This window comes from Gracilinanus agilis, chromosome 3 (genome assembly GCF_016433145.1).
Source record: "Gracilinanus agilis isolate LMUSP501 chromosome 3, AgileGrace, whole genome shotgun sequence".
Classification (NCBI taxonomy): Eukaryota; Metazoa; Chordata; class Mammalia; order Didelphimorphia; family Didelphidae; genus Gracilinanus; species Gracilinanus agilis.
The window spans coordinates 353,307,150-353,323,372 of NC_058132.1; the positions used below are offsets into that span (position 1 = coordinate 353,307,150).

General features: G+C 40.1%; 1 protein-coding gene across 1 annotated transcript in view; it reads left to right on the top strand.

Annotated features, from left to right (window-relative positions):
- CCDC191 (coiled-coil domain containing 191) overlaps window positions 1-16,223 on the top strand; it is a 117,675-nt gene that overhangs the window by 20,312 nt on the left and 81,140 nt on the right. Inside the window, exons 5-7 of the mRNA XM_044669178.1 lie at window positions 1,737-1,915; window positions 7,376-7,599; window positions 15,072-15,222. Of these exons, the coding sequence (XP_044525113.1) occupies window positions 1,737-1,915; window positions 7,376-7,599; window positions 15,072-15,222 (554 nt within the window). The remainder of the gene's footprint in view (window positions 1-1,736; window positions 1,916-7,375; window positions 7,600-15,071; window positions 15,223-16,223) is intronic.

The window sequence follows — 16,223 nt, forward strand, 5'->3', positions numbered from 1 at the left end:
TGTATACGGTGACCCAACACAAGGAGGTCATTTTGATCCTCTTTAGAATGAAGGACAACCATATAGATAGTTACATACATAGACATATACCCATATGTAGTAATTGAGTCACATTATTAAAGTAAGCTCATGAGCAAAGGACCTTAGGTCTTTTTCTCAAAAATTGTTGTCAAGCTGGTTTTTCTTTTCTTGTGTGACTGATTTTTGAACATAAGTGTAAGAGTTACATTTAGGCCTCTGCCAAATTTTTCTGTTGATTCCATCCTATTATTCTAACTTGGAGATATCTTTTTAATGAAAATTCTGCCATTAGAGGCAATAGCTACCCTTTCCAGCTACCAACTGAAAACTGAAAAAGGATGCCCTTTTTCACTTCCTAGACATCACTATTAAAAATATCTTTTTTAATTCTTTATTATTTTTTTAAACTCTTACCTTCTTAGAATCAATACTATGCATTAGTTCCAGGGCATAAGAACAGTATGAGCTACACAATGGGGGTTAAGTGACTTGCCCACGGTCACACAGCTAGGAAGTGCTGATGCCAAATTTGAACCAAGGATTACAGTCTCCAGGCCTGGCTCTCCATCCACTGAGCCTCCTAGCTGCCTTCCAGATTTTCAAGCTTTACACTGTTCTATTCATTAATCAACACTAATTGGGCATGGTGGTCCAGTGAACTTTGAAGCCATCTGATAATGTCTGTCATATAGCCTATAGCTTTACTTTGTCTGTATGGATATAGTGAAAGTCTTTGGCAGGATACCAACAATTTCCATAGTGGATGTGCTTCATTCATAAACTTGCTTCTACTCCCAGGAACACATGGGAGGAACAAAGCGGTTTGGTTTTTTCATTTATCAGGAATTCCAAACCACTTTAGAAATTCTCTTGGGAACTTGCTTTGATTCATAGACTTCAGAACTACTCTAAGATAGTACAGGTCTCCACAAGCAAAAGAAAATCAAACTAAACAAACAAAAGCCCCCGTTCCTATTATCTAAAGGAACCACAGCATTTCCCCAGCCTACCTTTGTCTCTTACATTCAAGGGTGCAACAAGAAAAGCAAGAGTCAGAATGCAAAACTAGAAGCTAGGGTTAGAAAAAAAGTACAGCTCCAGGGTTAAAAGGACTGGAGATTCAGTAGAGATTTGAACAAATTGGTGATATTCCTAAGTGGAGTTTCTGGTGAATGAAGATTAATGTTTCATTGTAGTTATAGGTAACAAATTATTGAAAACACTGAAGACTTATAGGTGTGCATTTATTTTTTACAAGGAACTATATTTGTAATTATTAGATATATATATTTTAAAAAAGGATTTATTAAGTGCTTACCATAGCTAGGCACTGTACTGAGTGCTAAGGCTGGAGATCTTGTATTTGCCAAAAAAAAAAAAAGATGGTCCATACTGATAAGAGAGCCTACATTCTAAAAGGAATATAAAGTAAAACTAGAAAGTGGGGAAGAAAGAAAGTATCATTGTGAGGCAAGGCTATTGACGAAGAAGTAGAGTGATTTGGAGACGAATTGAGCCAGCTGTGAAGTGAGCTTGTTAGGAGACCCTTGAGAAAAGACCATCCTGGCCAGGAATTACCTCTTACGAGAGCAGTCCTCCAGAAGGAGGCATCCTGAGGTAGTCAAAGATGCTGGGAGAAAATGGAGCAGTCCAGAGGGCAAGTTGAACTGGGAGTGAAGAATGTTAAAATTATAATATCTCTGTGTTTCTTTCAGATTTGTACGGTCATTTGGAAGAGGAAGAGGAAGGTTCCATGGTTAAACAATTTATGGACCACCTTCTCCATAAAGATGTAGTGGATTCTGGGACATTGGAAGATCTTGGAATGAAAGAAAACCAAGAAAAGAAAAAGCAGAAGGATCCCCGTCTTACCATGGAGATGAGACATAAGCAGGTGGGAGGGAAAAAAACAACAAAATTGAAATGGATAACAGGAAACGTTCTTTGTGTAACACATTTAATAAGCTTCAATAAAGATTTAGACTTTGTTATGAATAAGGATACCATCTGTGATTGTGTTAGAATGAAAGCCAAATTAAGAACTAAGGAGAAAGATGGGCTGAAGGCAGGGAGTAGTTCACCCCCAACAGTATAAGAATAACAGGAAGAAAGAATATAGGATACTGATTTCTCTCAGAAGTGGGAGAACAGCCTGGATAGATGCATTCCTCTAGATGGATAGAATTAGCTTTGCTGTATGGTATTTCTTGTTATAATTATATATTCTAGATTTTTACTTCTAGACTTTGAGTTAGGATAGTCTAGACTACTAGACTTGAGTTAGGATAATCATACCAGAATAGCACAAGAGCTCATGAATCTTTCCTAAGTACACTTAAGTAATGATTTTATAATTCTTATTCTGAAAGGGAGGAAGTTCATGTTGCACCTTAAGTGTATGCAACCATGTTGAATGAAAACGAACCCGAGACTTCCTCTCCACAGACAGAGGTCACCTCAGATGCTTTGGTCCTGCTGCTTCCATGTCTAGAATGATAACACTTCTCTCTTCCCCACCCACCACTACCAAGGCATCTTGAAATGACTAGAGTAGGTTTACTTCTGACCTACTTTTGTCCGATGTCCTGGGCAAGGATCAGGTGGCTCACTGATCCCCCTCCCAGAATCACTTCCCTCTTGTCTAGTACCTGAAATTTCTTTAGCTAAAAATCGTTTCTCATTCTGCAATTGGAGTCCAAAGACCTGCCAAGTAATGAATTAGTCTTTTGTTTTTTGTTGTTTTTTTTTTTTAATTTTTAAACCCTTAACTTCTGTGTATTAGTTCCTTGGTGGAAGAGTGGTAAGGGTGGGCAATGGGGGTCAAGTGACTTGCCCAGGGTCACACAGCTGGGAAGTGTCTGAGGCCAGATTTGAACCTAGGACCTCTCATCTCTAGGCCTGGCTCTCAATCCACTGAGCTACCCAGCTGCCCTGAATAAATTAGTCTTAATTAAAGCTTGGATTAGGTAACCTTTTAGGTTCTTTGTAGCAGTGCAGTCAAACTCAAATAGAAACAGATTAGAAAATCACAAATTAACATTGTCTAGTGTATTGTATTTTTATTTGCTTTGTTAAACATTTCCCCATAAGCATTTTTTAACCTTTTCCTTCCCTCTTAGAATCTGTTACAAGAGCGATAAGGGCTAGGCAATGGGGATTAAGTGACTTGCCCAGGGTCACACAGCTAGGAAGTATCTGAGGTCAGATTTGAACCCAGGACCTCCCATCTCCAGGCCTGACTGTCCACTGAACCATCCAGATGTCTCCCCACCATTAACATTTTCATCTGGTTCAGGTAGCAAGAGGAGAGTTTGATACCTCCACTTTAAGAGTTGAGATGCTGTGATTGTGTTTGAGTCAAATTATGACTGACATCAGCCCACCCCAGTTTCCTTGTGGGTCACAAAGCAGGAAGTAGTCTGGATGTCAGAAAAAACTGACGACTTTGTAATTCTGTCTAAAGGAAGGCCGGTTCTTCTTTTGTACCTGGACAGAGCTGTGCCCTAGGTTCTTCATCCTGCTAAAAGGATAAAAGGATAAATCACTCTGTAAACCTTAAAGCGGCGTGCACATGCCAGCTATGAGGAGGCTTGCTGCTATTGGAGTAGCCAGCGCTAATGTTGTTCATGATGTTAGGCAGCTTTAAGGTTTCCAAAGCGCTTTCCAAAAGTCATTTACTCGTCTGCTCTTCGTGTCCTCCGTGGCTGCCGCTTCATCCCCGGGCTTCTTTGGGACGGCGGGCAGTCAGAATGGGAAGGGGCCTTAGCCTTCCTCCAGCCCCACTCCTTCGTGGTGTAGATGGCCAGAAGGGTAGGGAATAACCACAGTGGCCACCTTACTGAGCCCTTTCCCATCCGGCCACCCTGGAGGCAGGCACGATTGCAGTCACTCTTTTATAGATGAGAAATAGACTGAGAGGAGTTAATAGACTGAGAAGAGTTAAGTGACATGTCCGCTGCCTATGGAGCAGCCAAGTCAGAATTCCAACCGGCTCTCCCGCCTCCGAGCTCTGTACTCAAGCCACGGGACGCGGAAGACCTTTCCAGTCACCCCGGTTGGAGGTGGCCCCTTGTTCCTCAGAAGGGCCGTCTCCCTCGGCACCTGCCCCTCTCCTTCACATTCTGCTACGCCATCGCCTTCTGTCCTGTGTTCCATTCTGATGGAGAAGCAGCTAGCAGGCACCATTGCACTGGGTGCCAGGACTAAAAACAAAGCAAGCCTCTCTAACCTGCAAGAATGCGCATCGTCCTGATCCTCTGAAGAGGGAGCAAGCACAAAGAACTCCAGAGATGAGGAAAGCCTGGCCTTAAAATGTGTCCATGAGCTGGAAAGAAGAGAGGGGCCAAAGGGGAAGGCTGCCCGCCAGGCCCAGGGCTGCAGGGGGAAGAAGAGCCGGCATGAGGGGTGGGAATGCCGCACACACCTAGGAACGTCTGCCCTCTCGGCCTTCTAAATCACAGACGCCCTGAAGGGGAGTTCAGGGGAGAGAAGGCGAAGTCCTGAGCTAACGTCTTACTCTGCTGCCTGATAACCGCTTTTCCACTGGAATGGAACACAGCATGGAGGGCCGTGGTATCAGGGAACGTGAAGGAGAGGGCAATGACCCTTCCCAGGATGAGGTTCCTGAGTGGGGGCTTGAGCTCTGGGAAGATGATTTGGGCATCTCTGTGGAAGAGGAAGAGAGAGGAGAGACTGCAAACAGGAGGGCTAATTAGGAGGTGATTATAGTTCAGGTGAGAGAAGATGAAGTTCTGAAATCTTGTTTTTCTTCCTCAAAACCTCTGGAAAGAAGTGCTAGGCTTAGAAAAGAAAAGGAAAAATGCTTTCATTAGAAACAGAAAGAAAAGAACAGATGCAAGAAGTCGGAATCAGCAAAGATTGACAACTGGATACAGGAGGTAGAAGAAAGACTCAAGGATAAAAGATTGTAAGCTTTGGGGACTAAGGATGAGCTGGCACTCGGCAAGAGGGAAGTTTAGAAGAGGGTGAGTTTAGGGGGAAAGTCAGAATTCAAATCTTGCCTTGGATACTTACTAGCTGTTTAACCCCATTTGACTCGGTTTCCTCTTCTGCAAAAAGGAAATCATAATAAAAACATAATAATGGGCAGCTAGGTGACTCGGTGGATAGAGCCAGGCCTAAAGACAGTAAATCCTGGGTTCAAATCTAGCCTCAGACACTTCCTAGCTGTGTGACCCTGGGCAAGTCACTTACCCATACCCCCTAGCCCTTACTGCTCTTTTGCCTTGGAACCAATATACAATATTGATTCTAAGGCAGAAGGTAGGGGTAAAAAGGGAAAAAAAATAACACCTTGCTGGTCCTGAGTCAGGAAGACTTCTCTTCCTGAGTTCAAATCCAGCCTCAGATGCTTCCTAGTTGTATGACCCTGGGAAAATCACTGAACCCTGTTTGTCTCAGTTTCTTCATCTGTAAAATGAGTTGAAGGAGAAAATGGCAAACCACTCCAGTATCTTTGCCAAGAAAATCTCAAGAGGGATCACAAAATATTAGTTGGACATAACTGAAAGGATTGAATAACAATACAGAATTGCTGAGAGGAATCAAATAAACCCATAACCCCTATAGTCCTTTTCAAATTTTAAAACATTCTATAAATTATTATAATTCTATCATTATGACTAAAAATTCCATTTTGGAAGTGTTGAATTTGAGATTCCTATTGGATATTACATCATATTGTTCTGTACATATCTTATCTTCTAAATCATAAGCTTCTTGAGGGTAATATGTCTTAAAATTACTGCTTTTCTTTGCATTCCCAAGAGCACCAAGTGAGTAAAAGATACCTAATATGTCAGTCAGTCAATAAATATTTATTAAGTGCCTACTTTGCTCTAGTCTATCTAGCTCTACTGTTCTAAGTGCTAGGGATACAAAAAAGTATGTGCCTATTTTGGGTGATGAATTAAAATTTCCTCTCTTCCCCTCAAATATTTTATTACAAAATTGAAAGACAGGGTGCCAAGGAGAGAGAATAATGGAAGCAAGAATTGCCCAGCAGGACAAACCTTCAAAAGTACTGCTTCCCATCGCATAATTTCCATTGTGTTTTCTTGTAACTAACAGTAGCAGCAGCAGCAATTCCCCTTAGAGCTTCTGAAAGTTTGATAAAAAGCAGCCAAAGATTATAAACAAACTCTCCCATTTCATTTCTGGGAACAGGACTTAATTAAATGTAGTCTACAGATCTTCCACTGCTATTATCGAGCCTCAGAGGTGTAAGACTGTTGCTTCTGCCAAAAGGGAAATTATTCAGCAGGAGGAGGAAAAGTCTTGTTTTTCTTCCTCAGAACCTTTGGAAGAAAGAGATAGGCTCAGGAAGTAGAGGAAATGCATTAGGTCGGAATGGTTTTATAGCACTAATGATATGTTTAAACTAAGGTTCATTTATTTCATATAGTTATTAGAGCCTGTGAATGAGATAAAATGTGAATTTCATGTCTGTAGCTTCTTGGTGACACCCAGATTTAGAGGCATTTCCACAAAATGAGAGCATATATAATATAACTACATCTAATTGTAAAGTGAGCATAGATTAGGTGCAGCTAGGTATCACAGTAGAGTGTCAGGACTGGAGTCGAGAGCACCTGGGTTCAAATCTTGCCTCAAATACTTCCTAGCTATATGACACTGAGCAAGTCACTTACCCAGATTGCCTCGTCTTTCCTGCTCTTCTGCCTTAGTATTAATTCTAAGACAAAAGGTAAGGGTTTGAGAGAGAGACAGAGGCAGAGAGAGAGCAGAGAATACTTTTTAAGCTAACAAATGGTTATCCTTTATAATGTCATATTAGATACAACCTGAAATCTTATTCCCTTTCTTTAGGGTGGAATTAGCACATAGATAACCTAAATAAGATTTTGAAACTTATTATCTAATTATAAATGCTTGTTGATAGAAAGAAAAAAGAAAACGTTGGGAATTCAGAACCTTTGATGTGATTCATTAAATGTATCAATTCTTCACAAATACTTTGAGGTACCTTTATAAAATTTCTTGGAGTCTCAAGTGGAAAGAGTACTGCAGTGAGTCAGGAGTTAGGACATTTGAAATAATGCCACCTCAGACCCTAATAGACAAATTCTCTCTTCCATACTCTAGGTGCTCTTAAAATACTACTGTTGACTTTTTCAGTGGCATCTTAAAAACAGAATTTTTAGAATTTGAGACATTGCTCAACTAGCAGCACATTGCTTCTATTTTCATGTCACAATCCCCACCCCATCTCTCAAAGGGTAGATGAAAGGTCTTTGCCTATTCACTTCCCACTTGTCTAAAATGCCCCTAGAACATGCCCCGCTTCTACTGCCGTTGCCTTCTTCCCTTCCAGGTAAAGGAAAATCGCTTAAGAAGACAGAAGGAATTAGAGCGTCAGAGGGCAGAGAAAGCCCTAAAAAAGTCAGCCTTCTTGGAAGCTCAATTTCTAGTACAAGAAGAAAAAAAAAGGAAGGCTCTGAAGGTCAAGAAAGAGGAAGAGGAAATTCAAAAGGAGATGGTCAAGTTGCGGAAACAAATGGTGGAAAGAAGACGCACTGTGCAGGAAGCATGGAAAATGTAAGATCTTGTTGGTGGGAAAGTATAGAATTTATTCTCACTTTAAGCTTTTCCGTTTGCAGTTGCCCAAGGCTTTGAGTTATTCATTTCTAATATGTGCTCTATCTAGTGAAATGCCTCATCTTACTATGCCAGTGATCCAGATTGCTTGAAGGCCACAGTGTACAAAATCCTGTCCGGGCCTTCCAACTTAGAAAGACTTTTGAGTATGGGGCAGGTAAACAAGACTGTATATTATTATTTGACGCCCAGACTAGCTGAGTTTGCAAGAGACCTAGAATTTTTGTCACCTGTTTATGGATTTTTTTCAGCCCTAGTCATGCATGAAGACTGTCCATTAAGGTCTGAAGGAGTCATGATTTGCTTTGGTAGAGGGATCACTCATGAATCACACTCATGAAATTATAGAACCTTAAGGTATTGGAGTAAATATTAATGTGGAGAATTCACTGTTCCCTCTCTATCATTGACAAAAATAAAATCTCTCCAGCAGGAAAAAAGAAGATAATTCAATAATTTTTGTAAGATATAAGTAGCATTAGGGCAGCTAGGTGACTCAGTGGATAGAGCCAGGCCTAGAGATGGGAAATCCTGGGTTCAGATCTGGCCTCAGACACTTCCTAGCAGCGTGACCCTGGGCAAGTGACTTAACCCCCACTGCCTGACCCTTACTACTCTTCTGCCTTAAAACCAATTCATTGATTGATTCTAAGATGGTATTGATTCTTTTTTATTTTTTTTAAACCCTTACCCTCCATCTTGGAGTCAATACTGTGTATTGGCTCCAAGGCAGAAGAGTGGTAAGGGCTAGACAATGGGGGTTAAGTGACTTGCCCAGGGTCACACAGCTAGGAAGTATCTGATGGTATTGATTCTAAGATGAAAAGGTAAGGATTTATATATATATATATGTATATATATATATGTATGTATATATATGGATTTAAATATATATATTTATGTATATTATAGATATTATATTATATATCATATATTAATTTATATCTATTAATATGTATATAAATGTATATATATTTTTAAATCTTTACCTCCATTTTGCCTCCCTTTCCTCATTCGCAAAATAAGCTAGAGAAGAAAATGGTAAATCTTTCAAGTATCTTTGCCAAGAAAACCCCAAATGGGGACATGAAGAGCCCCAGACATGACTGAAATGACTGAACAAAAGTTCATCATAATAGTTTTTTCAAAAATAAAAGTTTATACATTAGCTTGCTTTTCTCTCAGACTGTTGTTTCTCCTAGATTCCTTTCCTTTCCTTTGTGTGTGGTTCTACTTGAGTTTGAAAAAATACTCAACTTGTTACTAGTTTCTATTTAATTTACTCAGTCCAACTGTTTAAATTAATTTTTAGCTCTGAAAGAAGTTGTATTGGACCTAAAACAAACCATGAATTGAATAATGAATATAACCAATAAGGCTAGAATCATGTGATACCCAAGATGTCCACTTCTGTATGAGACAGTATTAATTTCCATGACATTAGTAAGGCTTCTAAGAGCTGTTAAATTTTTGTAGATCATGGGGTTTGTTTCTAACCTGTTTGCCACCAGTCTTCTATCTAATTCATAAAGAATGTGTTATAACAATTAATGAGATAATATCTGTAAAGTACTCTGGTTTCCCTGGAAGAAAGGAGTTCCATTTATAAGACTTGAGATATTTAGACTTGCCCAAGGTCACAGGTCAAAATTAACATTAAAAGAAAGACAAAAGAGAAAAGACACTGGATGAGAAGAAAAAATGAGAAGACACTAAATAGAAGCGCAACAACTTCAAAAAGAACTATTCACATCAACCGTTGCTTCCAAAATGGTGAGAAGTGACAAAGATATTCACCTTGATAAAATTTCATAATGTAAAACAATTCCTACAGCAAGAACACGAAAGGAGCCCAGGGGCTATATTAGCCAGCAAAAATTTTATCACCTTGCCAAAGTGGAGAGATTCAGCAATCATAGGCAATACTGAATTAAAATATTTTAGAGTGGAGAAAGGTTGAAGAATAGAAGCAAAATCACTTCATAAAACAAAATGCAAAAGGACAAAAACAGATGGGTACAGAGAGCTTGACACAAGCACTAACTGAGCCAAACCACCCATTTCAGCTGCCAGATCTAACAATATTTTCTCAGTTCTTTTGACCACTTTGGCCTTCAATCATTTTTGATCACCCTTTTCTCCTAGGTTCCATCTTTGGTGGCACTGCTATTTGCTGTTTCTCCTCTTGTCTGTCTGGCTGCTCCATCTTAGTTGCCTTTGCTGGATTTTCATTCATATCATTCTCACTAGAATTTGAGTGTCTCCAATGAGCCCTCTTCTCTTTCCTGTACTTTTCCCCCTGGTGATGGCATCAGCTCTCCTGGTTCATTTACCTGTACAGACGATTCCCAGAGCTACATCTCCCGTCCTAAAATCTCTCCTGAGCTCTAATCTCACATCACCAGCTGCCTTTTGGACATCTCAAAATGGATATCCTAACTCGGGCTCAGTAGGTCAAAAAGCAGAGCATTAGCATTCTTCCCACAGCCTCTCCTCTTCCCCCTTTGCCTTTTAGCATCAGGAGCACCAAGCTTTTAGCCTTAGTGTCATCCTCAGTTTTCACTACTCGAGTCTTATTATTTCTGCCTTAACAACATTATCTCCTGGACAGCTGTAAAATGGGAATAATAATGCCATCTCCCTCCCAGGACGGTGGTGAAGATCAAATGAGATAATATTTGTAAAGCATTTAGCATGGCACCTAGCACATAGTAGGTGCTATACAAATGTTTTTCTTATTCATTGCCTCCCCTTCTCTCCAGTCACCCAGCCCCCTCTGGTGCAGGCCTTCATCACCTTGATGCCTGGACTATTGCAATAATTGTCTTTTTTTTAAAAACTCTTACCTTCCATTTTAGAATCAATACTGTGTATTGAACAATAAGAGTTAAGTGTCTAGCCCAGGACCACACATCTAGGACATGTCTGAGGCCAGATCAGAACCCAGAACTTCCTATCTCCAGGCCTGGCTTGCTATCCACTAAGCCACCTAGCTGCCCCTCCAGTAACAGTCTTTTGATCAGGCTCCCATCCTACTCCATCCTCCATTCAGCTGCCAAAGTGGGCACGAGTCTGGCCAGGTCATCCCCCTATTGAGTACACTTTAGTGGCTCCCTATGACCTCCGAGATGAACTATAAAGTCCTCTGTCTGACTTTTAAAACCCTTTACACCACAGTGCCTTCCTGCCTTTCTAGTCTTCTTATCCTTGACTTTCTTCCTGTACTCTGTGACCCAGCAACACTGGCTTTCTTGATATTCCCTGTCCCTAACACGCCATCTCTCAACTCTGCATTTTCACATGCGATGGCTCCATGGCGGAGGCACCCTCTCTCCTCTGCCTCCTCGCTTCCCCAACTTCAAGGCTCACCTCAGATCCTGCTGGCAAGAGGCTTCTCCTGACTCCCTCCCTCTCCCTTATGCAACTCCCCTCTGAGAATACCGTACACACACACACGAAGAAATAGAAACAGCATTTTAGATGACAAAGTTGGAAAGAACAGCTGGACCAGGCCAAGAACAGACTGAGGAAATGCAAATTGGAGGCCACCTAATCTTGGAAGCATCATGATATCATTTCAGAAGATCTCAGCAAGAAGATTCCAAAAGAATGGGAAAAAATCAGATGACAATAATGTCCCCAAAAGGCAACCCAGACAACATCAAGAGTTGCTGACCCCATATTCACATATTCTTCTCTCTATTGATCTGAGACTGGTTTATAGGCAAATCAAAAGCAACCTTCATGAAAATATGAGAAGAAAACAGACCGCCTTTTGAAAATGATAAAACTAAAAAAAAAAAAAAAAAAGATAAAGCTCCCCAACAACAAATAGAAAATGTTGCAAATATTCAGTTATACATGATTCTTTGATAAATACAACCATAAGAATAACTGATCAGTTGTTCTCCAATTATTCATATTAAATGAGACATAAAAGAAGGCAGTGCATTTTCTTTTTTTTTTTTTTAATCCTTCCTTTTCTGTCTTAGAATCAATACTAAGTATTGACTCCAAGGCAGTAGAGTGGCAAGGCCTAGGCAACTGGGATTAAGTGAGCCCAGGCTCACACACAGCTGGGAAGTGTCTGAGGCTGCATTTGAACCCAGATCTTCCCAACTCTAGGCCTGGCTCTCAATTCCACCAAGCCACCTCGCTATCCCTAAGGCAATGCATTCTCACCAAAGGTGTTTACTTCAGGCACAGAGAACATCTTGTGCAGCATTCCCATGAAAAAGAGATTCCCTGTAGTGATATGTCTGCCATTCCTTTTTGTGGATCATGTTATGCTGATTGCATCCAGCCCTCTAATACTACTGGGCCTCCTTCGTGAGATCTATGAATATGCAAAGAGAGGTCAGCCTAATATAACTACACGGGGGGGAAAAACTAAATGGATGAAAAAAATTACTATCTATCTAGATAGATAAATTAGATGGATATGATAGCTATTTAGTTAGACAGATGTTTATTCAAATAAATAACTGGCGAGATGAATATGTTTAGATAGACAGATGGATGGATGGATAGATGTGTGGATAGGTAGATGATGGGGGAGAGAGAGAGATGGATAGATAGAATGATGGATGGATGGATGTGTGGATAAATAATAGAGGGAAAGAGAGAGAAGAATAGATAGAAAATAGATAGATAGATAGATAGATAGATAGATAGATAGATAGATAGATAGATAGATAGATAGATAGATAGATAGATAGATAGATAGATAGATGATAGGTAGATAGATCTTAAGTGTACTATTGGATTCTTCTTCCTGAGTTCAAATCTGACCTCATATACTTAGTAACTATATGATCTTGGGCAAATCACTTAACCCTATTCACCTCAGTTTCCTCATCTGTAAAATGAGCTGGGGAAGGAGAGATGGCACACCACTCTAGTATCTCTGCCAAGAAAACCCCATATAGGGTCATAAAGAATCAGACATGCCTAAAACCACTGAACAAGTCTTTTGGGTCACTCGGCACTGCAGGTAGACAGTGGGTTGACTGGAGAAAGACAGAGAGCTGCCTTGCATTTGGGAAATTATGCAAAGCTTTGAATGATCCCAAACTTCTTCCCATTTGCAAAGTAGACTAGACTTTTTAACACAGATGTTCTCCTAAGCAATGCTGTCTGATGGAAAATCTTGAGATATACCAATAGAAAAAGTCTCAAAGTTGCCAGTGATCTAAAGGACAGTGGAGAGAGATTTATAGAATACAAATAGAGCACAGCATATTTCTAGTGATAATCTATGTGGAAATCAAGACGTGGTTTTTTAAAAAAAATGTTTGTTGATATCTTTTTTTTTCTACATTGCCCAAGTTCTGCCCTCCCTTCCCCTTCTCTTCCTCTCTACCACTCTAAAAGAGTCCTTTAAGGGATATCATTAAGGGAATTATGAAGAAAGCAGAGCTACCCTGAGGCCAGAGCCACCACCATCTGTTGATCGATATCAACTGGTCATCACAAAATATAAAAAAGTGTAGAAAAAGTCTTCCAGAATTGGGCAAGTCCTCTACATGGACAAGCATCACAAAGGATGAGAAAGCATGGATGGACTGTGATCTGTACCAAAAAAAGGAAAAGTTCATACTGATGAGATCTTAGATCGCTAAAGTTTTGTAATATTTTTATAGCTAGCATTTAAAGGCAGCTAGATGGTCAAGTGTAGTGATGGGCAAACTTTTTAAAGAGGGGCCAAAGGAAAGGAAACGCTCATCAGTCCCTCTGTCTCTAAGGCAACTTTTTCGAAATTTCATTGTATTGTATCCTACTCATTGTATTCCTCAGATTAGGAATAATATCACGTGGCTGGATAGAACATTTCAGGGGGCCGCATCTGGCCCGTAGTTTGCCTATCACTAGTCTAGTGGATAGAGCATAGGACCTGGTGTCAAGAAGACTTGAGTTCAAATTCAGCCTAAGACACTTTCCACCAGTGCAACCCTAGGCAAGTATCTTAATCTTTCTGTGGCTCAGTTTCCTCATCTGTAAAATGATGCTAATAGTAACATCTACCTCCCAGAGTTATTGAGGATAAAGTGAGAGATTCATAAGGCTTTGCAAACCTTAAAAGCACTCCACGAATGCTAGCTATTTCTATCAGAATTATTATTCTAAGATTTTAATATAACTTGGTTAGGGTCTAGCATTTATTTATATTTAAACAATCAATCTTATTCCCTACCCCTTCCTGTATACTAATGTTAGAATATGTATTTTTGTTTCATATATATATATGCACATATATATATACCCTCATATCCAGAGATACAATAAAAAATATATAAGTAGCACATGCCCATGGATATACACCTTCCATCACAAGCAACCTCCAACACCCCCCAATAGAACGAGAGCATCACAAATTTAGAACCAGAAGAGACCCGCACTCTCATTACATGGCCACCAAGCTAGTCCCCAACCAAGTGAAGAACAACACACTTACTTAGAGATGTTGAAAATTAGGATGAGTCTGTGGGGCTGGTGGGGAGGATGAAAAAGAACCATGGGAAAGAGGGCAGAGGTGGGAGGAATGCAACTGTAGAGCAAAATCAACCACAGTCTAAATTGCTAGTTACTTCTTGGGATTGCCTAGGGGGCTTTTCTGAATTCCTCTTAAGATGTGTTTTTTCAGTATTTCAGCTGTTTCAGAACATTCTGAGATTCCATCTTGTCCTCACTTATTAACACCTTGCTTTTCTTTCTATTATTTCTTTCTCCCTAATAACCTTGTAAAAGTCCTTGATAAATATTTTATTTTCCCTCCTTACAGAGGAAATCTATTCTTCTTACCAAAAGTTATAGAACTTATTTTAGAATAGAAATAAATATATAGGGGCAGTTAAGTGGTTTAGCAGATTGAAAGCCAGGCCCAGAGATGGGAGGTCTTGGATACAAATCTGGTCTCAGACACTTCCTAGCTGTGTAACCCTGGGCAAGTCACTTGACCCCCATTGCCTAGCCCTTACTGCTCTTCTGCCTTGGAACCAATACATAGAATTGATTGTAAGAGAGAAGGTAAGAATTTAAAAAAAGAGAGAAAGAAATATATAGTCATTTATTTCCAATACTTGATAACCAGTGCAAAAAAAGATTCTCATCAATGATATTAGACATTAGATTTAGATGACATTTCATACTTTTCCATACACTTGAATGCCTGTGATAGTATTTGATTGTTACAACAAACCTGTGAGGTAGGTAAGACAGGTATTGGCCTAATCTTAACAGTGAGAGAACTAAGATGAAGTAACCTTTCTCAAGACTGCACATGCAGTGATGGTCATATCTAAAAACCTTTATTATCTTTTTGCATGGTTCAGTGACTTCTCCACCATGCGATGCTATGACCATCCCTAGTTAACATTGCTGGTGGTGGTGGTTTGTCATGTTTTTATTTCCAGTGAGAGGAAGAAGCAAGAAGAGAAATCTCAGAAACTTCTAGAAAAAGTCTCCTTCCAAAGCTCTCAAGTGCTGAATGAAGAAAAAATAGCAAAAGAAAAAAAGAGAAAACAGCAGGAGCAATTAGCCACGATTAACATGGAAAACCAACGGGTGAGCATTCTTCTTATAAAACATGCTGAATTGTAAAAGGAAAGTTTGTGATTTAAGGGGTAATAGGAAGTTCCAGGAGAATGGGATGATGTGAATGAAGGCTGTGGAAGTTGATTAGAATAGCCCATGTAACTAGAGGTAGAGAAGTCAAGATTGTGAGGGAGCTGATGGGTGTGGGAACAGACTAATCACAGGATTTTAGATTTAGAGTTGGGGGAGGGGGGGAACCCTTGAAGGCCATCTAGTCCAACTCCTTCATTTTGCAGAGGAGAACACTGAAGCCCAGGAGGTTAGGTCGCTTGTTAAAGGGGGTCAACATGAAGGGAAATAAACATTTATTAAGCATTTAATATATGCCAGCTGTCATGGGATATAACTACAAGCAAAAAAGAAAGACTGTCCCCTCTAATGATGGAAGAGAACACACAAAAGAGAACTTAAAAGTGTGAGAAAAGAGGGAAGAGTATGTTTTTGAAGACAGAAAAAGGGCTGGGAGAGGAGTGATGGCTGGCTTGGGGCCTTCTTCAAAATGAAAGCTGTGGGAGAAGCTCACCCATGGGAGGAAAGAGCAGATTTGGTGAGAAGGATATAGTGGGCTGAGAAGGCCCTGGGGATAGTCAGATGTTCTGGGCAAAGAGGCCTCTGGCTAAAGGAAGTTGTTAGATGAGACATACTTTTCAAATTGGTTTTTCTGGCAGAGAAAGGACCAGGAGGGAAAATGAAAAGCAAGAAAGGACAGAAGTCTGATCCTCTGACCTAAAGCCAGTGCTCTTTCCTTTATACCCTACTGATGAATCTCAGTACTTTGGAACCAGTGAGAGTCAAATGAATATAACCTTGTAAAGGACTTTAAAAGTCAAAGGGTTTTCATTTTATCCTAGTGGGCAGGGTCTGGAGTTTTATCACATCAGACCTGCACTTAACAGAAAATCACTTTGGTAGCTCAGTGGAGGATGAATAAAGTGAAAAAAGACTTAAGGCAAAAATAAGCAACCTAAACA